The sequence below is a fragment of the Pararge aegeria genome, chromosome 5 (genome assembly GCF_905163445.1).
Source record: "Pararge aegeria chromosome 5, ilParAegt1.1, whole genome shotgun sequence".
NCBI classification, from domain to species: Eukaryota; Metazoa; Arthropoda; class Insecta; order Lepidoptera; family Nymphalidae; genus Pararge; species Pararge aegeria.
In genome coordinates this window covers 10,689,946-10,716,162 of record NC_053184.1, presented here as the reverse complement: position 1 = coordinate 10,716,162, position 26,217 = coordinate 10,689,946, and the positions used below count along the sequence as shown (strand labels likewise).

At 34.9% G+C, this 26,217-nt stretch overlaps 1 protein-coding gene across 1 annotated transcript; it reads left to right on the top strand.

Moving 5' to 3' along the window:
• On the top strand, window positions 1-26,217 carry LOC120623637. The gene is made up of 5 exons (XM_039889736.1): window positions 1-272; window positions 11,131-15,187; window positions 16,631-16,751; window positions 18,933-19,049; window positions 23,622-26,217. The coding sequence occupies exons 2-5, from the start codon at window positions 11,148-11,150 to the stop codon at window positions 23,805-23,807; spliced, it is 4,464 nt and encodes a 1,487-aa protein (XP_039745670.1). The 5' UTR covers window positions 1-272; window positions 11,131-11,147; the 3' UTR covers window positions 23,808-26,217.

Sequence of the window (26,217 nt, the reverse complement as noted above, 5' to 3'; positions counted from 1 at the left end):
TGGCGATGAAGCTTTAAGCGTGACCAATTATTTTACGCTTTTATAAAACTACCAGTGATCATTTTTAAATAATAAAGCTGTTGCCTTGAAAAAAGTATCAAATGTAACTCAACGATACATAAAAGTGTTTTCTCAAAACTGCAGAAGTGATGAAAATGGATTTAAAAATTACCTGAACAGATATGAACAACGGCCATCTTATATTATCACGTGATAAACATTTTCCATATTTTTTAACAGACTGCACTTGATCACTTACCTTGATTATAAATGTAAGTACATTTGTAATTATTCGTAGGTTGTGAGATTAAGTAGCATGGAGTGATTTTTAAATACCTAAAATAATTTAAGACTACAGTTTCTGCGCAATTAAATGACGTGACGCGTGGTCGATACTGACATCTGTCAGTTCTTAACACAGTTTACACTTCACAGCAGCTGTTGGTTTGCTGGCGTACCTATTTTAGCTGTGCTTCACTATGCTACGGCACAATTTTTTTTTCATAGACAGATACATCTAAAAGTAAAAATATTCAATTCTACGCGAGTACAAGGAGTTTTTATACAAAAATAAAATGATAAAGTGGTTTATTTTTTCCAAACAAAACTGATTAAGGTTGATGTAACAACGTAGTTTAACTTTAAAGACTTTAAAGTGACAACCATTTTGAATTCAATTTTTTTTTCATCTTACCTGAAATTTGAGATTCTTTGTAGCGAGTGGAGCGACCAAGTTTTTCATAATCTTCATTTGGTAGGTGTTGCTTTCAACTTTTTCTAAAATTAAATTACGTAAATTAAGAAATGTTGGCTTAATGCACGAAATAGAAAAACCAGTGGAAGTGTTTTGTAGGCGTGGCGGTTGTGCGCTTTGCGTAGTTACCTACTTTTAGTCGGTGTCAGAATAGGCAGTATCTATTAGTAAGCTGTCGTGTCAGTTATATCCTATACGCTTTTCGACTAGGTTGTGTTTTTGTATTTAACGAAAAAAATAATATAATGTATATTGACTAGGGAGTGTAATCAATAAGATCAAAACAAAAAAATAATTTGAATGCCGAGGATTAATTCCCTAGGTAAGTACATGCATGAAGCGGATTATTCTAATATTCTCAGTAAAATATTATTTTAATAATAAATTTTATTAATAATAAATGAATAACATATATATATTTTTTTTATTCTTTGAAATAATTGTTTTAAAATATAACCTAAAATAAACTTTTTAAAACTAAATAAAAAACCACCGCAGCGAGGCACAGTTCCTAAGATGCTGGCAGCATTGCCCCTTTGGATGGCCAAACTAATTCGTTGGCCAAGGTAACTGCCCGCTCTAGGATCAGACTCGATAACCCTTTTCGATAATTATAATAATAAATTATATTAATAGTTTACTTTAGTGGGTATCTTATAAAAAAAGTTATTTGTTTTGATAAGTTGGCACTGTGATTTATCGGTAGGTACATCTAATACCCCTACTTCACGCCGAGTGACGCCGAGGCGAGAGGTAGCTCTCGACACGCTCGGTTAACACAGTTGCCGACAAACCGTCGAACATGATGCCCTTTGGTTAAAGGCTGATAAATGAGGTTAACAGAACATAAACTATTAAAAATGTATGCAGTTTTTTACAGCAAAATATCGATATATTATTCTTGACGTTATTATTGCCTACTTTACACAATTGAGTAAAATTTTCTCGATAGAAATAAATGACAAAGATTCCTATTTCGAAAATTTTAAGTAATTTTTTCTTATTATCTATTAATAACTAAAATAAATAATAGTATGTAGATAAATGAGGACATTGCTGAGTATTTATATGTGTTGAACACAAAAATACGACACGAGCGTGTGAAAGTGCCGCTCGCGCTCGCCACTCGTCACTTTCCTTTTTTCTAACTTTTTTTTCTATAAAACCGCCGTCTTGACGAGCGTCGACTAAGTGAAGCCAGTGTAGAACAGAGTGCTGAGTGTGAGTTACACACAAATATCAGTGGCATTCCTAGGGTTTTGAATTTGAGCAAGCCCAGTTACCTAAAGGACAAATTTAACTCGTCATGATCTCTAAGTCACCATTCTTGTTGTGCTAAATGACAAACCATATCAACAAATCTTTGAAAAACACTACGGCACGCGAATTATGATAAAGAAGTTTCTATGCAATGTTTGCCAAAATTAAAAAGTAATCATAGTAATCCCAAGTGTTTCTTTGAGTTCTGCTCTCTTTAATTCTTATGATGCCTGGTAATTTATGTCGTAACCAGCCGCGTTCCAACCATTATTTTCATTAGAAAAAAAATATGCAAAAATTTACCTGTTGTTCGCCAATTATTTTTTGATTTCGCCACAGTAACAATTTGCACACAAATTGAGCTCATATTTAACAATATTTACTATAATTTTTAAGAAAACAAACCAGTAAAATGCACTATTCAACTCAAAAAAACAATAATAAACTCCTAACTAAGTAGTTACTAATCAATAATAATGAATCTGTCAAGTGTCAACTAGTTGTAACGCAAACAATAACACGCGTGAAGTTGTTTCAATTCGCTCGCTGGTCATCTTCACTAACTTCAACTAGCAATCTGGCATTTGATCTCCATACTAAATTATTAAATAATCTAGATTGTCTCTGCTAAATACATCGAAATTTCAATGAGAGAGAGCAGTAAAATAAAAGCCCCATATAAGCAAATGAGTGTGAGCGAGACAAAGCGGGGCCTCCGGTCGCGTACGAAGACATGCGAAGAGCGCGATAGTGACAGTTCGGCGCGGCGCCGCGCCGTTCGGCTGGTTGCTACCACAGAGACTACCTGCCAGAGTAACGTAGTGCTTGCAGTAAAGTAGACAAAGAGTATATACATTATTAAGCAAAAGTTAAAACATTCTATTTATATCCTCATTGCTATCAAGTTTTAATTATTTTGTTAATTTCATTTCGGAATAGTCGAGAAAAATTTTAAAGAGATATTTATGTATGAATGAATGAATGAATGAATACACTTTTATTGTACACCACAGAGAAAATTTACAGACATACAAATACAACAGCACAATAAGGTAGAACGTACAATTTGGCGGCCTTATCGCTAAATAGCGATCTCTTCCAGGCAACCAAAGGCATACAAGAAAATGTTATAAGAAATAAGTAGGTTGTACAACAAACAAAATTAAATATTAGGATTTAAAACTAAATTAACATAAAAAAAAACATAAAACATAGTATATACTAAACATTACATATTAAAGATATGTACAAAAATATAAAATATATTCCATACATATATACAAAAATATAAACATACAAATACGCTACTATAAATACTTAATTAAAAAAAAAAAAAAATTAAAAAAAAATTAAAAAAAAAAAATAATATAATAAAAGAACCCTCAAAAATATGTAGAAAACGAAATAAACAACTAAGAATACAGTGATCATTCCCCGATCGTTTGCGCCTCACGAATCTCTAACGGCAGGGCGTTCCAAAGTGTAACGGCCTGAACCGTAAAGGATTTGTGGAAAAAAGAGGACTTATGACCAGGCACCTTTAGGATAAACCTCCTCGTAGAGCGAGCATCCTCAGGAGGCCCTGTGAATACAAATTTCTCTTTGAGATAAACAGGAGTAGAAGGATGGAACAAGATACAGTACAGAATAGAAAGAATATGCAAATTCCGGCGAAGTCGGATTGGTAACCACTTGAGACGAGACCGAAATTGGGAAATATGGTCATATTTGCGCAATCCAAATATGAACCGGATGCTACTATTTTGAAGTCTCTCAAGCTTATTTAACTGGTCTTCAGTTAAGTCAACAAAGCTTGCGTCAGCGTAATTATTGTAACGCAAGCCCGGCTTTTCGGCTTGTATGGTAGTACCGCCACTGACAAATATTCGAATGACTTAACCATCACGTAAATCGACATAACGTCAAACGCGTCGAGCAATAAGGCAATGTGAGTGTGAGTTACCATCGAAGCTCTAACGCTTTCTCGCTGTGAGATAAAGCGACCTAATTAAGAAAGACGTTAGTATGAAGGTATTCGTAATGGACGCCGCTGTATATAAAATTTAAGGTGGTTATATTGTCTATGCTAATGTTTTGTTTACGTTGCGGTGGATTGAAATATAAGTGTCTTCCTTCGGAATAAGGTATAACAGTGTCGTCGCGCAATTAAAATGAAGACGAGTCAGCCCGCATTTGATTTGATGGTGACATATCCCTTTCTATTCTTTTTCGGAGGTCTATATCTGAAGGATATATGCCTTCTCTTTGGAAATCTGCTTATATTACCCCTATTCATAAGAATGGCCCAAGAAATATGGTAGAGAATTATCGCCCAATCTCTAAACTTTGCCTTGTGGCCAAAGTTTTGGAACGTATTGTATATAATCAATGCTATAATGTCCTAAAGTCGCAATTTAGTCAGAACCAACATGGTTTCTTAAAGGGTAGATCTACGGTCACAAACTTGGCACTATTCTTAGATTTTCTTACTGATAAGTTAGATAGTCGTGACCAAGTTGATGCTGTATATACTGACTATAGCAAAGCTTTTGACAGGATTGACCACATCTTGCTTCTAAAAAAACTGGCCTCCCTTGGGATCAGAGGAGATTTGTTTCGCTGGTTTTCTTCTTATATTAATAACAGACTTCAAACAGTTGTGTTAAATGGTTTTAAATCAAATTGGATGGCAGTACCGTCGGGTGTGCCCCAAGGGTCCTTGTTGGGACCCTTTTTATTCACTATTTTTATTCATGATATCGATCTCTGCTTTATACATTCAAAATTTTTACTTTTTGCTGATGACTTGAAGGTATTTCGTACAGTCAATAATGTTAAAGATGCGGAACTTTTACAAGCTGACTTGTTTAGATTAGATGATTACTGCATTCAAAATAAACTTGATCTTAATGTCTTAAAGTGTAACTCTATATCTTTTACTAGGAAAAGGGAACCTTTTCTCTATGACTACATTTTAAAACATCAAAACCTTAACAGAACTGATATTATAAGAGATCTCGGGGTACTCCTCGACACTAAACTAATTTTTGATTATCATATAGATGCTATTGTGACCAAAGCATTTAAAGCTTTAGGTTTTATTATACGTGTTAGTAAACCATTCAAAAAAATGAAAACCATCAAAATCCTCTACTGTTCACTGGTCCGTAGTCAACTAGAGTATGCTTGCCAAATATGGAATCCTGCGTATCACATTTATATCAATAAATTAGAAAGTATTCAAAAGAAATTCATTACATTCCTTAAGCACAAATATCACCTTCCTAAAACTTCCTACGAAATATCATGTTCGGATTTACACCTTGTACCCCTTCATACACGTAGAAACATTGCCGACGTTTGTCTCTTACTTAACATTGTTAGAGGGTCAATAGATAGTCCGGAATTACTTACTAAGTTAGATTTATTTGTACCCTCGCGATTACCTAGGCATAAAAAGATTCTGCACGTACCCTTAACTAAAACTAAGAATAGATTTAATTACTTTTTAATCCGTGTCTCTCGCCTTCTTAATTCTGTTTACAATGACCCTGAAATTGACCTATTTTATGGTAATATGAATAGTGTACGTCGCAAATTAGTAGATAAACTGTTGCATGCTAGGTAAACTTAACACTTTGTTTTAGTTTGCTGCGTTTCTGCTGGGTTCTATCAGGTACCCTTGTTTATATAAGACTTATCTGTGGAAACCTGTTATTAGTTTTAAGTCAATCAATCTGTTAACTAGTTAGTATCTACAACTGTTGGTTTTCCAATTAAAGAAAAAATAAAAAATAAAATAAAAATATATGGAGCAGTAAACCAAATAAAATTAAAGTTGATTGGTGTGTTGTGAAATTACTTAGAACAATTTTATAATTCTTAGGCATGGAGACCTCAGCGTCCACTCATAATTGAATTGAATAGTATTGATACATACTTTATGTTCCAAGGAAACGCGTTGGGATGACCTTAAATTTTTCAATCGCCTTAGCTCTATGCATAAAAACTTGAATAGTTTTTTGGAGTAGCGGTATCTCTCTCTAAACTTCCTCTGCGTAAGGTCGTTGCATTAAACGACGCGCGAGCACTTGCTTCCACACTGGTATTGTAATTAAATAATAAATATACTACGAATATTTATTTATTAAATATTAAGTAATAAATAAATATACTACGTATATTTATATATTTAAGTAATAAATAAATATACTACGTATATTTATTTATTACATATAGTTATTACTACACACATTACCATCTAGCCCCAAAGTAAGCCTAGCTTGTGTTATGGGTAGTAAGATAGCTGATGAATATCTTTCTATGAATATAATACACATAAATACTTATAATATACAGATAAGCGTACCTTGTGTTATGGGTACTAGGATGACTGATGAATATTTTTATGAATAATATACATAAATACTTTGTAATATACATATAGACACCCAGACACTGAAAAACATTCATGTACATCACACAAACATTTTCTTGTTGTGGGAATCAAACCCACGACCTTGGACTCAGAAAGCAGGGTTGCTGCCCACTGCGCCACTCGGCCGTCATCTTGTGCTTTAGCGGACGCAAACATCCTCCAAGCAAAGAAATACCGCCCAGCCATACTTAATTATTAATTATTATACCACTATAACACTAAATTGGAATTATAATAAGTTCCTTTTTAATTGTTCTCTTTCTACTTTCAAGTTTCACTATAAAAATCTAAGGGACAACCTTCTCAATCGCGTTAACGTAATTTTGACTCAATTTACTTCTCCTAATGTCAAAATTTATAACTCTCACTCACTTCAAATTTTAATCAACCAATCACGTACGCTAAACGTTCTCACTCCCGAATACTACTCTGTGATTTATAGTCGGTACCGAGGACGTAAAAAACTTGCACTCACTTGCCACTCACCAATGACGTTTCCTCTACTGGCCCCTAGATGGCGCTCTTTCGACGCCATACAAATCATATTTTACGCGATCGAATAGATGAAAAACCTCGCACTCAGCACACTGTACACGAGGCGAGCCGAGCGGCCCACACAGTCGCCACCGCTCGCCTGCACTGCTCTACGCTCGGCGAGCGCGTCGACGCGTTTTATTGATATTTATTTGATTATTTCTTATGCTCGGACGAGGCGTTCGTTCCAGGCACTCAGCGAGTGGCGCCCAGGCGATTAGAAGCTCTCCACACGCTCGGGTAACACAGTCGCCGACAAACTTTATAGATGATGTACGTTCTTATAATGCAGAGTGCTTCTCATTGAGTTTATAAGTTTCATCCTCTAAATTTTTTCTAACTTGTCTTATAATGAATACGTTGCGGTTGGCGGCCTTACTTTATCTGCTCAGGCGGTAGCCGCGTATTCCATGAGAATATAAACAATTTTTTTGTACATACATATGTAACAAACAATATCGAAAAAGACTTACTTCATGTCAGCGTGTTTTTATTATTTTCTTCCAAATTTAAAATACGCTAAAAATTAACTCAAAGATTGTTTACAGTATAAGACAGGTAAGACTGAATATAAATAGACTTTAGTAATGTTTTATGTATTTCTTTTATGTTCGTTCTATGTAGCTAAAAAAAAAGATATGTTATTCTCGACCATACATTTGAATAAAAGACTCCATTTTGCACAATCCAGTAAAATTTTCTTGTGATTCCTCCACAATGTTCTCAAAGGCGTGCTAAGTCCACCAAACCGCACTGGGTCAGCGAGGTGGACTGCGGCCTGAACACTTCTCATCGTGGAATCCGGTTTGCGTCCCGTTCATAGTACAGCTACTGCTCTGATTAAAGTTACTGACGACATTCGTTGGGGCATGGATAGTAATCTGATCCTCCTGATAGAAGGCATCCGTTATTGCACATAATAATTTAAACTATTAAGTGTTACAATTTCAAATAATATAATTTTTTTGAAAATTACAAACTATTATATTTATTTAATCAATTTAATTTTTTATTTGAGTTAGGAGAATTGAGATATAATATATTGATTATATAATAAGTGTGGCGTACTGAGTGAGTGTAGGTGTTTGTATGTGTGCGGGTGTTTGTGAGTGCGTGTGTGTGTGTGTGCATGTCTGTGTTTTGCGTGCGTGTGTAAGGATAGGTTTAAATATTGATATGGTTAAATTTTATCTGGTAATTCTTAATAGCTTTTTCTTGCGTTGAAGAGTCTTATACAACTTGTTGTGGTATCTGTCTTTGTGTGCCTTAAGGCGGCGTGTTATCACAATGACTCTCGTCTGTTTTCATTAATTCTATCACTCCAAAATTTTCTTCTCCCTATGACATGTATGCAGATTATGTTCAAATTTACACTCAAGATCTTTCGTCTCTCTGGCCTTCTTCTCCTATGGTCTTACTGTCAACTCTAAAATATCCAGGCGATTATTATTGGTATTGGGAACCTAATCTAAAGAATTGATTCGTTTTCTCTGTCACCCATAGAATTATCATTACGTACTGTGACAGCGTTAGAAATCTCGGAGTAACTATGGATTCAACCCTATGTTGAGCTTATCACTTAAAGGAAGTCAACAGGAAAACTGTTGCATCTCTAGGCTCTTTGTGTCTTCGATTTTTTCTTCCAATTCCTACCAAGATTATGTTAGCACAGACTCCTGCCTATTCTGGATTACGCTGACGCAAGCATGTAAGCATGCAAGCTAACTAACGAACAGTTAAATAAACTTAAGAGACTTGAAAACATTAGCATTCGGTTCATATTTGGGTTATGCAAATATGACCATGTACCACATTTTCGTTCTCGTCTCAAGTGATTACCTATTCGACCTCGCAGGAACTTGGACATTCTTTCTATTCTCTACTGAGTGTTGGTTTTTCCTTCTTCTCCACTTTATTTAAAGGAAAAATTTAAATTTGTGGGTCGCCCGGTTGAAGTTCTCCGTCCTGCTAGGAAACTGATTTTAAGGGTGCCTTCACATATTTTATCTTTATACCACCAGTTTTTCACTACAGGCTGTACACAGCTGTGTCTTTTCAGGCTGTTAAGCTTAAGAATGCCTTGCCTCTTGAAATCTGAGAGGCACAGTCGATTAGCATCTTTATAAAATTTGTTAAAGATAATTTTTGGTCTGAATTATCGGAACCTTAGTAACGCCTATTATCTTCTGTTTTGTTTGGGGATTGACAATATTGTTCCTATTTCTTGATATTCGTTGTATAGATATTTAGTATTAATATATAAATATATATAGGTATATATATATGTGTATATATTTATTAATATATTTAACTTGCACCACCTACCTTTCGTCTTGAGCTGTGTTTTATGCCATCGCGTCGGTTGCCTGGAAGAGATCGTTATGTAGCGATAAGGCCGCTTATGTATAATTTTGCCTGTATTTTTATGTGGTGTACAATATAAGTGTATTCAATCATTCAATCATTAATCGGGCTTACGAATACCCAAATTACAGCACCAGGAAAAATGAAGTTTACTCTCGTTTGATATTACACGTTTGTTACTTAGGTATTATTTCCAACAGTGCGCACATGTTTGGAGACTGGATAAAACTGTGGGAGAAGATAAACATTTTGTCCTTTCCCCGTGGAGACAATGTCTCCTAATCAGAATCTGGTTAAACGAGTGGCACGAGTGACATCGTTTGGGTTGCATTTAAAAAACCTGCTCTCGAATTGGGTAAACGGAATCAAGCAGCGATTTTAGCAAATCTGACCCTGGTGGTCTTGCAATTAACAAAAAAATCTGAATATTTTATTCAGATTTTTGCGGTAATTGAAAAAAAAAATCATCTAGTTTTATGATATATACGCTGTTTTCCGTATGTTTTGGATCACTGTGTTGTTGAAATATGCTACTTACTGGTATGGTACGGTCATCACCGGTCATAGAATCATGATCTTCTATTATATATTTTTATATTGGAACTTATCCAACGACCCTTAATTTTTCTCATGGCACCAACCCCGTATCTTGAAGAACATCTCCATACTCTCTAATATTTTGACCACCATATTTAATTATATACTAGCTTTTTAACACCTCGTTGATTGGGCGACTCTTCGAAATCTTTTACCATCATATTTTCTATATTTCTGGATTACTTTTCTGGCAAGCCGTCCCAATAATTTTGCTTCCACTAACAGCCTGCAGACTAGTTTTATGATACATTTGTAAAACTAGTCTAGTGAGGGGTCTTTAGAAAATACAATCCGAGCCTTGAAAAGGATCCGTCTTAGTCTCACCAATTATAAGTATGCTCTCGCGAGTTGTGGTCTTCCTTTACTATTCTAGGGAACCTAGTTGTTACGTTAGTATGCAAATATGTACTATTGTTAGAAGACATTAGAATTTGGTTATAAAGGCATCTTTATAAATTTAATTTCCGTTTGTTTCATATGGTTGTACACGATAAAGGTTTTTTTCGTTATTAAATCAAAGCCAACCACATGGTTGCAGCACGGGTACCTTCGGAGCAATATTTTGTATAGACTGAACAAACATAATAACAAGGATTTATTGATGCGTACATAATAAAAGAGCACTAAGCGGGCGTAAAAGGTCACCTTGAATTTTATTAGTGGATGGTACACTCGGTAAAATTTCAGCTTTAATAACCTTGGGTCGCCAAGATAAGGTTCTTTCTGTATATATATAATTTGAACATTCTTTACATTACAAATGTAACGAATGTTCAAATAAAGTAGTCGACGAATGAATATTTTTATCATTAAATGTATAGAATTTTAATTTGAATATTAAAAGGTCGCTCGACAAAATCCAAAGTAACGCACTTCCAAATTTAAAAAAATTCTGAGCGACCTTTTGAAATTTGAATTTTTAATTGAAACTTTCAGGAACTTATTTTTTTTGGTCTATAATAATATACCGTAACGAGAAAAAAAAATATTCAAATTTTCAAATTTTATAAATTCTGCGCGACCTTTTAAAATATATCTTTTGACCTTTTAAAAAATTTTTTTGGAGACAGCTCATAAAACATCGAAAACCGATATTTTTTCACGTGAGACTAAAAAAAAATAGTCAATTTTTTTTGCGCCACCCTGACATATTTATGTAATCCAAAATAATCTTTCTTTTCAGATATTGATTATTTAACAATGGAGTATGATAGAAAAGTATTTTCATCAAATATCACCCGATCTAACAATATTTCAAAGAATAATTTGTTTGATTTACTTAAAATTGATCCTGTTCAACCTTCTCCACAAAAGATTAATAAAATTCTTATACGTAATAATTGTGACTTTGCGGCAAAAAGCGATAAATGTTATGTAACAAAGAAGAAAAATGGTCAAAAAGTCCGCACGGTTCGAGATATTCGAAATACTTATGAGAAAGACGTTTATAGTTATTTGCCATCTGAATTAGAGAAACAAAAAAATATTTTGTTGCGTAAGATACGATATGGGACTTCCAAGGACGAAAAAACTAGAGAACTTGCTATTAACATATTAAAAAGTAATAATCCTATGTCAAAATCAGCTTGGCAAATGTTAATGAATATAAATCCAGAAGAACAGATATTTGCCTCCCAATATATTCTTTGGAAAGGAAAGTGTATTCAAGTAAATGGCAGTAAAGGAGGTCAACACAAGTTCATTTGCAATTTCGATGTTGGTAAATATAAACTGACTTCTCAGAAAAAGTCAGATGCAAAAAGTACTATTTTAAATAGAAAAAGAAAACTTTTGCACCATTCGCTAAATGTTAAATTTAAGCCAGGTCCGTTGACGAAGAAAAAAGATTTAGATGTCTCATATCACAAATATCAGTTTGGTGAAATTGAATTAATTGATTTACCTAAAACTGGTTTAGAAGTGGAAACCTCATATGGCAAACCATTGGCACCAGTAATTGAAACATTTATTAACAAATCAGTTTTTCTAAATGATGGCTTCATAACATCAAAATGGGCAAAGTTTGCGTTATCGGTTTTAGGCAAAAATAAAAATGGCATTGCAAGTAAAAATGAAATCAGCGATGATTCTTGTGTGACCTTTGATTTAAGTTACAAATGTTTTCAAAATAGATTACTGATGCGTCGTAATGGTGATACTGTCAATAAGAGTTTTTATCACGACTCTACAACAAGTAGCTCCCCACGAAAAGATTTAATGACATTCTCTGATATAAAAACAATTTTGGACAATGTTATTAATGCTGTAGATATAAGCTTAAAACAAGATGACATGTACACTGGAGAGGACGAACCTCGCGAAACAATAACATACAAAACTTTAAACACAAATACTTACTCAAATAGCAAAAGCAAACGTAATGGGGAGTTGAGTAGACTTGATGTCACCGTTATAACGATTCCCGAGACCACTGAATCTAACAAAACTGTAATGTGTGAGAAGGATTGCTGTACTTTAGGATGTATTTGTGATTCTCTAAAATGTTCTTATAATTTAAAAAACCATTGTGGGCGAATCGAATGTATGTTCAACTGTAAGTGTGATTTTTCTAAATATAAATATATGAATTCATTTGATAACGAAGATTGTTCAGATATAATCCCTGGTTTAATCAACTTTGATAATACATTAGGAAAAACGTTAGCCAAAGAGGAACATAAATTTCACCAAACAGTCATAGTAACGAGTGATAAAACTATTTTATTGAAGTCTGACAGAAGGAACTGGAAAACCTCAAAAAAGTATGCAGATTTTTATAGTAATATGCGCTTAAAAACTGAGCGCAACAAAACTTTAATGCCGTCTATAGTTTGCCCAAACTTAGATTGTAAAAGTGTAGAGCCATTGTGCATGGTGCATAATTTATATAAGTGTTTTTGTAAAGGTAAATTCACAGAAACTTGTTGGACAGAGTTGGAAGAAAAGAAAACAATCGATAATGACATTGCAATATCAGCATTAATCACCCCAACCTTTGATACCCTTAATATGTTGAGCGATGAAGTAATTGACAATATCGATTTAACTAAGGAGGTAAACACTACTAAACAACACCGGTTCCGACAAGACTTACGATCCCATAAAGACAGTAAAAATTATAATGCTGTAAAGGAGAGTTGTTTTTCTTCTGATATTATTAATAGATCGACCTGCGCTAGAGTTAAACCCTATGGTGGTAGAAAATATAGTGACGAATATTATAACAGTACCCATAAAAAAGTTTTAGAAATGGAGAAGAACGATACGAGTTTACGTAGAAAAATTCTACATTTAATCAATATTGAAGATTTTGATAGAAATGAGATAATAAATGTAGAACATGAAACGCCTTCAACTTTAAAAGAATTACTAAGTAATGTAATTGAGCACAGTACTACTGAGGGCAATGTGAAGAAAATTTGCGATCGCTTGCCAGTTAAAACAAAGTTAGTAGCTTGGCTTGAAACAAGTTATAAGCAATATAAACAGCGAGCTGACAAAGGTTTAATTAAATTTTCTTTAGATCCACCAAGAACGGGAAGACTATCTTTATATTCTTGGGAGTTTATATTGAGTAGGTATCGAGAACGAAAAAATTATTTTCTTATTTCCAAACAAAAACCTTTTCGAATTTATATGGCCATAGATGCACAAAATGATTCTTTTGAGAACTGTACCAATATAAGTGATATTAATTTATCTGACATAGATAAATATCCTGTAACTATCAAAAATTTGCTAACAAATGCAACAGACCTTGAAGAACATTTTTGTATTTTATATGGATTATCAAGTTGCTGGGAACTTATAGGCTCAGTGACTAAGGTAAATGAAAACCAACCTACACTTCAGGAAGAAAATCAAACTGATAATTTTGAGATTGCTGACGAAAAACTTTCAGTGTTGAATACATCTTATGACGAATACAATCTAGAAAATTCGCCTACGGTTGTACATAACAGTACAACTGAATTGGAACAGAGATCTAGTAATGAAGTGCCGGTAGACAACGCTGCACAATCTGAAATAATAATATCTAAATGGTTTGTTATGAAAGTTGAAAATGATTTTACTGAAATTCAATTCTTCAGGAAAGGGTTTTTTGTTAAATATGAAAGTGTCATTAAAGCTATCAATGTGGCAAGAGTTTCCGGTAAAACAGTCAGGCTTTCATCACAGAAATGTTCCAATGATCAAAACGATCCTCAATTCGGCATTTATGCAATACCCCGTGAAGATGATTGTTGTGTTTTTATAGGACCTTACGAAAAAGATGAAAGCTTAGGTATAGAAGCTATTAAAAAAGTACAGAACATCGATACGGTTATTCCTAAATTTCTTACTAGAGGTATCTGGATAACAACTAATAAAATTGATAATGCAAAAGTTATTGATAACCCATTACAATTTATACCACCAGCTTGTTTAAACAATAACAGAATGGTGACATTAGACAGCGACTCTACAGTACAGTATAATGTTATTACTAATGATATAGCATCTAGTCTTCAGACGGAAGTTCCTATTACGAATAAAGCTACTGAAACTAACATTAAACAGGTTAAACCTATCAAGATTCGAAAGACCAATGGATTTTATCATCTTACCCCAAATGGTTGCTTAAAACCCATTCAATCTTCTAAAAAGAGTAACAAAAGATCTTTACTGATTAATACAACCATTAGTAATTTAAAGGGTTCTTTGTTGTCGACGAAGTTTAAGCAAAGATTTGCATCTAAACGTATCTCCAGTAGTAAAGCTGCCTTAGGCACAAAACCAATCGCAGAAATTTTCCCGCAGATCAAAAGTAATGATAATATACCTAAAAAACAAAATACAACATTGGAACGTGGTATGTTTATTTTGAATCCAGAAGAAATAAACAAGAGATCTAATGAAAAAAATAATGCGAGTGCACTGCCACAAACTAGTCAGCAACAAACTGTGACTTCACATATTAAAGAAGAAATCTCGATGGATGTTGAAAACTTTCTGGAACCATCGTCCGTTTGTACTCCAACAGAGGATGAAATATATGTTATTTCTGATGAGGAAAATGAAACAAGCTCCTGTTCAATGGAAGAACTTTGTGAAAATGTATGGATAGCCTGCAAAAATATTAAAAGCCTTGGTTGGATTGCAGGAAAAAAAAACATAAAAAACTGCATAAGTTTTGAATTCCCAGGTTTCAAGTCTAGTACATTTTATCCAGAATTTGAAGCGTTGAAAAAGATTAGTCAGTAAGTATTCATTTTTAAATAAGGTTGATCGGTGGCGTTGATAGGTCGTATAGTTCTGGTTAGCATTCTGGTTTACGATTTTCTACTGGGCTAATTTTTTGCATGACTCTATGGAGAAACTTGTTTGTATATATTATTTAGTATGCTTACCCTCAACTGTAATAAAAGTATTTTATAAGACAAAAATAAAGTTAAACTACCAAAGTTTGACATGGAATAAAACATAAATTTAGCTTTGAATTGGCTATTGAATTATAAATGACATTTAAGTGACTGCTAATTTGAAAAAATATAAGGACCAGGGTGTGGGCAAGCCATAATATTTAAAGCTCTTCAGCCTAAACATCGGTCTAATGGTCTAGCCATTCTATTAGTAACAAATCAACAATAAACAACCATCACTAGTCGTTGGAAATTTAACTAGCAATAATTCTTTATAAATAAACGTAGTTACGCGGTTCTAAACAAAATAGTTAATATTATTATACCATCGGGTCGGATCGCATAACCATTTATACGTTTCGTACTAAATTATCGATGTCTTGGTGTGCAAGTCTGACTCGCGCTGTGCCGTTTATCAACGCTTCTGTGATACTAATTATTTCTTAATATATTCTTAATAATTAATAAGTACATTTAGTTTTGTAATAGGAAGATACCTACTGACTTTTAGACATAGCTTTTAACCACTGTAGTTGACAGTCTGCCTTTTTCGCCCGGAATCACTGAATCCAATAACTTCTTAAAAACCCAACGATCCAAAGATAGAACTAGAATATCTTTAAAACTTTGTATTTTGGGTTACTGTTTCAAATAAAGAAGTGCCTATTTCAAAGTATTAGAAAACTCCACTGAGCACAGGATTTTATTATAAAGTTTCATCCCCTAACCTGTTTGGGGGTAGAATATATAAAAACTGAAACATATAACATGTTTCAGTTTTTATAGCTTTAGTTTTAACCGATAGTTAAAAACCAAGTTCCATGGTGTTTAACTTGAAAAAAATTTTCATATAAACTTTCATCCCCTTTAACCTATTTTTTAACATCCCTGGGGGTGAAATTTAAAAGAATATAAGAATTTTTCTCAAGTAATAAAAGAAATCTACTGTCAAAGTTTTGAATAACTTACTCTTATGATTAAAATGGCGGTGCGTTGATAGATCAATCAGGTAGGAGAAATGTTTTTTATGTCAAAAAAATATGGTACATGTCAATTTTTTTTTGTGGTCCTAAGTTCTAGGCAAGTCCTTTACAATGTTCCGTTACGATGCCGCGTAGAAACCGATAAGGTGTAATGGTTTAATAAAACTGCCAAAGCCCTAATAGGTAGGCCCATGTTTCATTGTATCATCATTAACCAACATGTGACATTACAGTCAAGGGCTAACTTGAAAAGGAACAAAAATTAATCTTTAACCACTAAGTGTATTTTTCTTTGCAGAATACTTGCTAGAAAAGTGTATGTGCCAAAGCACATTGAATTACAATGGCAAGTTGTAGAATCGGAAGCGGAAATTGAATCCGTTAATAAACTCGAGGAAAAATACTTAGCTCCAGATTATGTAAGTGTTGAAAAACCTTTGAATATAAATTTAATCAATCAACATCTTTTCGCGGAGTATAGCAAATTAAGCTTAATTTTATGGTACCTATCATGGAATTCCACAAAGTAACGCCTGATTCTATCCAATGGTGAAAAACTATTTATATTATTTAAAAATGAAAAAATAAACATTAATTTCATGTAGGTCTTTTCTATAAGCACTTTTAAAACGACAAGTCTATTTGTTTCTTTTTATTCTATCCCCGGTTTGAGGCAGTTGCTACCGAAAAGAGCCGAAATAAAACTCAGCAGTTGCTATTTTCCAACATTAATATAGGTAATCATTTTCCTATTTCGCGAGAGATGCGAGCGGAGCTGACTGCTTCCAAGCAACCTTGTCATTAATAGAGCCTTGTATTGAATGTGTTTTAACACACTGTTTAAACTTAAGCATTGGTAGGTCCCGAATTACCTACGGAATCCTAACTATTTTATATTATTATGAATGCGAAAGTGTGTTTCTTTGTCCTTCCTTCACGACCGAACTTTGCAACTAATCGACTTCGTTTTTAGTGTTAGTTGAAAGGAAGCAGAGTCACATAGGCTACTTTTAGTCCTGGAAAAGCATCCCATTCCGAAGGGTGGTTTACAGGAACATTCGTGTTTTGCACGAACAATTACGTTCACTACATTCACGTTCTAACATAATAACCAAATCGACTTGATTTTTGGCATTGAAAGGACGAAGAGTAACAAAGGCTACTTTTAGTCCTGAAAAGGAATATTCGTTTCATGCAAATCTACGGCAAAATGGGCAGAATAGAGTGCCTAAGGCACTCTAAGAATTTCTTGGGGCAATTAAGGCAGGTTTTCCTAACATACCGAGTAGGAGAGAACTTTGGCACAATGTCCATGCTATTCACACACGGAATACTTTTCACACACGGAATGCTATTCAAACACGTGAAAACCACTGTACTACTTAAAAATGAGGAACTGAAAATGGAGGATACGACAGTTTTTTTAGGAATAACGTTAGATTCTAAACTTCAATGGGGCCCTCATGTAAATAATTTATCGAACAGGCTTAGTTCTGCTGCCTATGCGGTACAGAAGATACGCCATATGACCGACGTAGAAACTGCTAGACTGGTATATTTTAGTTACTTTCACAGCATTATGTCATATGTAATTTTACTTTGGGGTAATGCTGCTGATATTAGCACTATTTTCGTGCTGCAGAAGAGGGCTGTTCGTTCTATCTACAAAATGGGTCCGAGAGAGTCATTGAGAGATAAATTTAAAGATTTTAAAATAATGACAGTGTACAGTCAGTACATATTTGAAAATTTAATGTACGTTCATAAAAACATTTCTATATTTACGATTAAATGTGACTGCAATAATTTTAACATTAGAAGTAAGAATAAACTTACAGTGCAATATACTAGGTTACATAAAATTCATAATTCGTTTAAAGGACAAGGAAAATACAATTCTACAATAAACTATCAATTGACATCTTAGAGATGTCTCTTAAAAAGTTCAAAGTTTGTATTAAACGTAAGCTTATAGAAAAGTCCTATTATAGTATAAAGGACTACGTAAACGATAAAAAAGCTTGGGTGTAAATTATGGCTCTAACCAGGTTGCTCTTCTAATAATTTAAAATGACATTGTGAGATGGTGATAACGAAAAAAAAAAACACCCGGCTAAGTTTGTTGTGGGCTTCTTCTTAGACCAGGAAGCGTTTGGAACCCTCGTAGCTTTAGTTTTAAGTTTACGAATGTGGTTATCGCCATCATCTCACTACCGTGTAATTCTTATGTACGTATCAAAAGTGCCACCTATGGGCCTACTTGAATAAAGATATTTTTAACTTTGACTTTATTCAAAATGGGCATTATTGATGACCCTAAATGTAGGACCTGCAACGAGGACGTTGAGTCTATGCAGCATTTGCTTTTTTAATGCGACGGATTCGCTAGGAAGCAAATGGGCCATTTGTTAGCCCTTGGCCTATCCATAACCAGAGGATTACTGTGCCTTCAACCTGAAATCTTCAACCAAATGAAATTGGATATTTGAAGCTATTTAGGGTGATCGAAATTTAAGGATGGGGCGGTAAAAAATATGTTACAAGATAGACAGATAGGAGTAGGTAAGGTGTAAGTACTTATTCTAAATTGTATTTTACAGATTTTGACCACGAATGGAATAAAACATAAATTTGAAATTATGGGGTCACTGGATGAGTTGACAAAATCTGGTGAATATGAAGACGTTAAGGATTATCTGAATGAATCCCTGAAACAAGTTAGTACCTTTTCTCAGTAGTAAGCATCTGCCAGCATTATAATTTTGTTACAAAGAACCTTAATACTAGGAACGTAAAGTCCACAGTCACGCGTGGACATAGCGTAGCGTACGTAATGTTTGTGTCGGGCAACAAGTACCTACGACGCAGAATGTAATTCCGAGAATGGCGAACTTCGAAAAGTTTCATTTGTTTACCTACTTGTGTACGACTTCCGGATGAGAATGTTCTAGGCCTCCGAAGCGATATAAATAGCGGAGGTCCGACGCGACCTAGTCTCCACACAGTCCGAGTTGGACTTGATGTTCGGAACAGTTCGGCTTCCAAACACAGAACGACGCAGCAACTCGCCAGAAGGTTACCAGCGCCACTAACAGGAAAGAAAATCCCACGGCGGTCTTCTGACACATGAAAAAACCTTCGATATAGTGTGGCACGAAGGCCAAGACCACCAAGTCAGAAGAGTAAGAGAATAGTGAGAATCGTGAGGTCTTTCCTGCAAAATAGAAAATTTAGGGTAAAGATAGACCAAACGCTATCCGAGGAACGCCACATACTCGATGGAGTGCCGCAGCGGAGTTCAGCCTCTCGCCTGTGCTGTAGTCCCAGTACTCCGACGACATCCTTCCAGGCGCCCCGTCACCGTGGACCCATAGGCCGACCACACAGCATTAATTTTGGACTCACTAAGACTCCACCGGCACAACTGAGACTCTTGGATCAGGATATCAAGTGGCAGTTACGGGTGACATAAATGGGGCTAGCGATCAACCAGTCCCTGACGATGCAGCGCATCAAGACTATCTCCGCCAACAAGCCGCTCAGGACCGTGGATTTTAGAACTCCCTAAAAAGACCCATTTTCAGCTGTGGACATCAATCGGTTAAAGTGATGTTGATAATGATGATGGTGAATAAGACGTTCGGATGTTCAAATATTTCGATACTTAAATGTTACGTATTTGTTATGTAGTACGTACTGAAACTAATTGCCCATAGGGTCTAACGTAACGTCCCGCATCCGAAGAAAGTTCTGTTCAAGATAATATCAGTAGTTTTATCTTGAACAGAACTCTCGCTTCATCGAATAACTGCATCCCAGTTGTCTGATTGAGGTTTTTTGCGAAGTATATTAAATAGAGTATGTAATCAACATAAGGCATTTCGTCTGGGGCACCTCTAAACTCAGGATTTTAAATGCTACACCCTGGCTGCGCTTGGGAGCAGTAACTCTAAAATCCTTAATTATAATGCTTGGGATTTATCTAATCTCCCGTATCGTAAGGCGTTATGGCTTGAACAATCTACGGGCAACGACAAATAATTAAGTTATATTTATTATTAACCCGTCGTATCCTTAAGATGCACCGAGTTAATTTAAGTCCCTAATGGTGCCAATTCTGTTTATTTACACTCTTTGACTAATCAAAATTGCCATGATTAAACGTAATGTATCTTTTTCAAAATGTTCCCCGTAAAAAAAAGAAAGATCTGTTTTATACCGTTTTTTTTCCATTGTAGTGTCTGTACATATTAATATACTAGCCGTTTCCCGCCCGCTTCGCTGGGCGAATTGAAAAAGGAAATAAATTACATTTTATGTTTCATTTTTATTTATTTTTTTCATATTTTTATTATTCTCCTTTTTTTTATTTTTGTATGAACATAAATAGGCCCCGCGGGTAGAACTGTAAGCATCAATATTGTTTAGACTTACTCAAATTCCAAATTCCATCGATTTAGCCTGTATCTTTCATCCAGGTGATTTTTCTCACTAATATTCATTGTAACTTTCAATGTGCAATCATTATAACATTTCCGTGCCTTTCTTCCAAAAATTAATAATAATTGACATGAAGAAAAAAATTTGAAATGAGCATTGAAAGTTTAAGTTAAAATCATTGCAAGTCTCATATGTGAAGTTGAAATCTGTCTAGGTTCAAGTGCGACGAATTTTCTGTTAACTAAAATTTTCTCCGTGACATCAATTTTTTATAGAAAATTAATTGTGAATGTTTTTTATGAATTCTATTGGAATAAGTAACTAAATTTCTTTTCCACATCTCATGTGCTTGGAAAATGCATTCATTTTAATCTGTTACATTTCCGCGATCCCGCAATAAAAGAATTCGTCGGTTATGTAGTCTGCAAAAGTAAAATGAATGTAAAATTCTTAGTCCGTTGATTGGATAGCTACATGTAAAGTTAAGTTTTTGAAACCTCTCAATGACTTTTTCTCCGCTGCCAAAAAGACGATTGTTGTAAGGAAATACACGAATATCCTACATACACGAAGATCCCCACCAAATTTGGAGTCTGTAGAAGTTACAGGTTAGAAATAAAAATTTTAGATTTTAACACCCATCCCCGCAATTCCTGTCGGAAGTAGACTTTATTGAAATCCATTTTGAGATGTTCTTTATGTGAATAATAAAAGATTCCTACCATATTTAGAATTTTTAGAAGCTATATTTCGAAATTGAATTTTTTTATTGTTAACACCCACCCCCGCGAACCTTATTGGAGGTGATTCATTGTAAAATCCGCTCGAAGATCATTTTTATATTACATATAGAACACTCTCACTAAATTTGGAGTCTATAGGAGCTATCGCTTGGAAATTGAAAATTTTCATTGTTAACGCCCCCGCAATCTTCTTTGGGGTGGGATATCGTAAAATTTGTTCATAAATCATTTTTACATCACTTATAGAAAATTCCTACAAAATTTTGAGCTTGTAGGAGCTTTAGCTGGAAAATTAAAAATATTAATTGTTAATACCCACCCCCGCAACCCCCTGTGGGGTGAGCTATCGTAAAATTCGTTCATAGCCTATTTCTACACCTCTTACAGAAGATTCCTACAAAATTTGAAGTCTATAGGAGCTATAGTTTAAAAACGGGAATTGTTCATTGTTAACGCCCCCGCAATCCCCTTTGGGGAATGAATTTCTTAAAATCTATTCATAGCTGACCTCTACATAGCAAAAGTAATATTCCTACCAAGTTTCACGTTTCTAAGTCTTATGGTTCCCGAGATTTCGTGGTGATTGACTATATAGATGGGAATTCTTCGATTACATCGAAATTTTTACATTTTTTCGGGCTTTTTTAAAATTTTCTTACATACAAAACTTTCTCCTGACAATTCTGAAGATAAAAAAAAAGCCCAATTGGTCCAGCCGTTCTCCACTACCGTGAGTAGATTCTTAGCTAAATGTAAAAAACCATAATCCGTTTAATACACTCTGTTGAAATCCATGAAAACAAAAGAATCAAGAGAAAATGCTTATCTTTTGTTTTTATTAGCGGGATAAATGTTCATAAAAGTAAAACAGCAATAAAAAAATGAAGGAATGTTGGAATTCAAAAAATAGATAGCCATAAACCATCTAGGAAAAATTTCGCATCGAATGGTGGTAGTTTCATGTCGATACGATCAGTGGTTTAGGCGTGATTGAGCCTCAAACGAAGACCATTTTCATTATGAATATATTGATGAACAAAAAAATTTATGGAACCAATATTTGTCAGTACGAGGTGTATGAACTAAGCTGTATGTAGGGGTTTGCCTCTATTATTCTTAATTTAAATTGATTTATAAAATGTCAATACTTCTTAACCTACCAACACTATTTTAATATTATTTCATCATCATCATCATGTCAACCAATCGACGTCCACTGCTGGACATAGGTCTTTTGTAGGGAGTTCCACAATACACGGTCCTGGGCCGCTTGCCTCCAGCGACTCCAAGCGACTCGCCTGATGTCATCCGTCCACCTCGTTGGGAGCCGACCTACGCTGCGTTTACCGGTGCGGGGTTTCCATTCCAGCACCTTAAGACCCAAACGTCCATCGGTTCTCCGAGATGTGTGCCCTGCCCATTGCCACTTCAGCTTCGCGACTCGCTGAGCTATGTCAGTAACTCTAGGTCTTCTACGGATCTCCTCATTTTTGATTTGAACGCGTAGAGATATTCCTAGCATAGCTCTCTCCATCGCCCGCTGAGTGACTCTGAGCCTTCTTATGAGGCCCATAGTTAGCGGCCATGTCTCAGTTCCGTAAGTCATAACTGGCAACACGCACTGTTCGAAGACTTTCGTCTTCAGGCACTGAGGGATTTTGGACGAGAAGATGTCACGAAGTTTCCCGAACGCTGCCCATCCGAGTTGGATTCGGCGGTTCATCTCTTTCTCGAAATTGGACCTTCCTAACTGGATCGTGTGTCCTAGGTATATGTACTCGTCGTCTACAATTTCGAGTGCAGAGCTCCCAACAATTACTGGGTGGAGCGGAACATGAGCGTTAGACATAATTTTCGTCTTGCTCATGTTCATACGAAGGCCCACCTATTGAGAAACTCTGCTGAGGTCATTGAGCATCACATTAAGGTCACCCAGAGTCTCTGCCATTATGACCACATCGTCGGCAACCCGAAGTTAATTGATGTACTCGCCGTTGATGTTGATGCCAAGCCCGTTCCAATCCAGAAGCTTAAAAACGTCCTCCAACGCAGCGGTAAACAGCTTTTAATATTATTTAAAACAAGTCAATTATTTGTTTTTTGCAGAAAACGAAAATTATGAGCGATCTTGAAGAAACCAGCAAAACCCTGGACGACGAAAGCTCGTTTCTCTGGGATGAAACAATTTCTAGGAAAGATAAAATATTGGAGTCGTTATCAGAAGCATCCGAAGAGGTTCGAAAAAATTTAACTGAACAATTAAACTGCATTATAACTGACACTGAAAACTAAAATAAGGGTATAGTAACAGGAATTCTGTCTGTGCTTAATTTAATTGTTGTTTTATCTAAACCTACTATGGTAAATGTTTTGGAAATGTTTCCTGTATTAAAAGGTCTTTAAAGGGTGGATCCAAGATAGATGATAAAAATATCATAAAATATTTTATGTTTCTTCAGTTATCGCATTTGGAATCGGATGTTAATATTTTGTTGGAATGTCAGGTCTCCATTAGATTACAAGTAGTTAAATACCGAAATTCGTTTCCCAGTGTAATTTTTCTTAGCGTGAAATTATTTGAGCCAATCATACTAACTTTGTGATCGGCTATTGTTGTGTTCGCGTCACATTACAATGCGCTTGTACTAGCGAGATAGCAAGAGTAATAAAGCAATAAGTAGTCGGTGTTAAATTAGTCTTTTAATATGTCGATGTAATTTATAATAGTGATAGTATAGGAAATGCTTAGTGTTTTATCATTCGGAATAATTCAAATATTGATTGCTTTTGTCTTATGATAGTTCTTGGAGATCGTCGTTAATTGAAAATTGGCAACAGTTTTGTAATGACTGCGGCGCAGAGTGAGATTTTTACAAAAGCATGCGAATTATTGCGTTTTTTTTCCTATTCACGCCTGTATAATAATAATATTCATATTAATTAGCTTATAAATCATCAAGAGGCTATAAACAGTCTGCCGACTAAAGGCCTCTCCCAAGAGGAGGGTTTGCGAATAAACACCACGCTGGGCAGATGGGTTTGTGATAGCAGTAGATGCAATTAGTACCACAGAGAACGCTGCTGATATTACTCTGTTATATTCCCTTAGTCGCCTTGTACGACACCCTAGGGTAGATGAGGGATGATGACAACTGTGTGTAGATCTGCCGTCACACCACGGCATATATAATAATAGCTAATATAATCGGATCTTTCACTTGTAATATTATCCCCTGCGCAGGGCATACCTCCATCAGCGCCCTTTATTACTTGATACCTAGATACAACAACAATGATTGTAGTAATGGTTCCTACTACGCCGCTCCCCAACTAAGATTTAGGTTAAGTTATTTTTTTTATTGTTAAATAAAGACTGTTAATTTGTAATTAGTAAATAGGTTTTCCTGCAAAGAGGTTTTCGATTCCGAAAATAATACAGCTCTGCAAAGTAGAACTAGTACCTAGTTTGTTATTTGGAAAAACCCAAAAATAATCCCTTTATGTTTCATTAATGCCTGACCAGGAAAATAAAAAACCTGTTCGGGGGGGCATTTGGCAGAGTAAGTGTATACAAAAAATAGATCTATTTGTATCCTTAACATGGAGAGGTTTTTTATTTTCCTAATCAGGGCTTAAAATTAAGAAATCATTGAATAACCGTAATCATTACCACCTAACAGCGTAATATGAAGTATTTTTTTCTGTTTTCATTAGAAGTGAATAAAAGGTCCCGTCAAACACAACAAAACTTTCAGAGGTAAAGCGTTTATTACAACAGACCCAGCGAGGTTGCCCAGTTCGAACTTCTTATGTATAAAATTAAACTATTTCTGTAATATTCTGCGCGCGCATCTGATTTCATAGCTTCATAAGAGGTTTAATATTTTTGTGATGTTGTAATTTCTTGACTAGTTTTCTCCTACAAACAGGAATACTCTGTCTGATGTTTTGTTACACATTTTACCATCTAAGTTCTAGTTTTATTTTGTTATCGGAAAGAAGGAAATCTGTGATACGTACCATTTGTTTTGGTTTCACAAATCAAGCTGGTTTTAATATTAAGGCTTTAAATATAAAGTACTAGGTACATTTAAACCACGTATTCACTAGATGTACCATAAGTGTAGTGAGAATATGATGTGCCAACTCGGATGCCCGACAGGGCAACGAATGTGTGTATTACGAAAGAGGCTTTCGCCCCTTGCCCAAGATGCCCAAGATGAGTTGTACAGCGGTATTTTGGATTTGCTTTACATCCGGTATTCTTAATGATTACCGTACCGAAGTTGACTCAATATTTATTTACTCATAACACATATGGTTATACAATGGTGCAAAAACAGTTTTATATAAATCTCTACATAACACTGAATTGACAGGCAGAGAGGTATAAGCGGGTAGTGCTGCAATTTTTAACCGTTTTCTTTTGGAATAGTATTTGTACCTACGATTTTATAGAGTTGAGTTTAAAGATTTGTATGCAACGTAAGTGGGCCAATTGTATAGGTTAATTTTAAAATTTTAGTTGCTTTATTTTAGAGTATCACATTTATTTCTATAACGTTAATATGATTGTATGACACACATTAAGTGCGGCAGGTAAGTACTTTTTACAATGAGAGGTTTTGTGGTGGAGTCCCTTTTCTCTTATTTAAAAAAACAAATTGGTTGTCTGTAAACTGCTTGATCGTTGCTATAAACA

Coding starts and splice junctions, on each gene's coding strand:
- LOC120623637 (XM_039889736.1), top strand. CDS start 11,148: ATGGAGTATGATAGAAAAGTATTTTCATCAAATATCACCCGATCTAAC. Junction 15,188..16,630: donor GCGTTGAAAAAGATTAGTCA/GTAAGTATTCAT, acceptor TTTTCTTTGCAG/AATACTTGCTAGAAAAGTGT. Junction 16,752..18,932: donor AATACTTAGCTCCAGATTAT/GTAAGTGTTGAA, acceptor TGTATTTTACAG/ATTTTGACCACGAATGGAAT.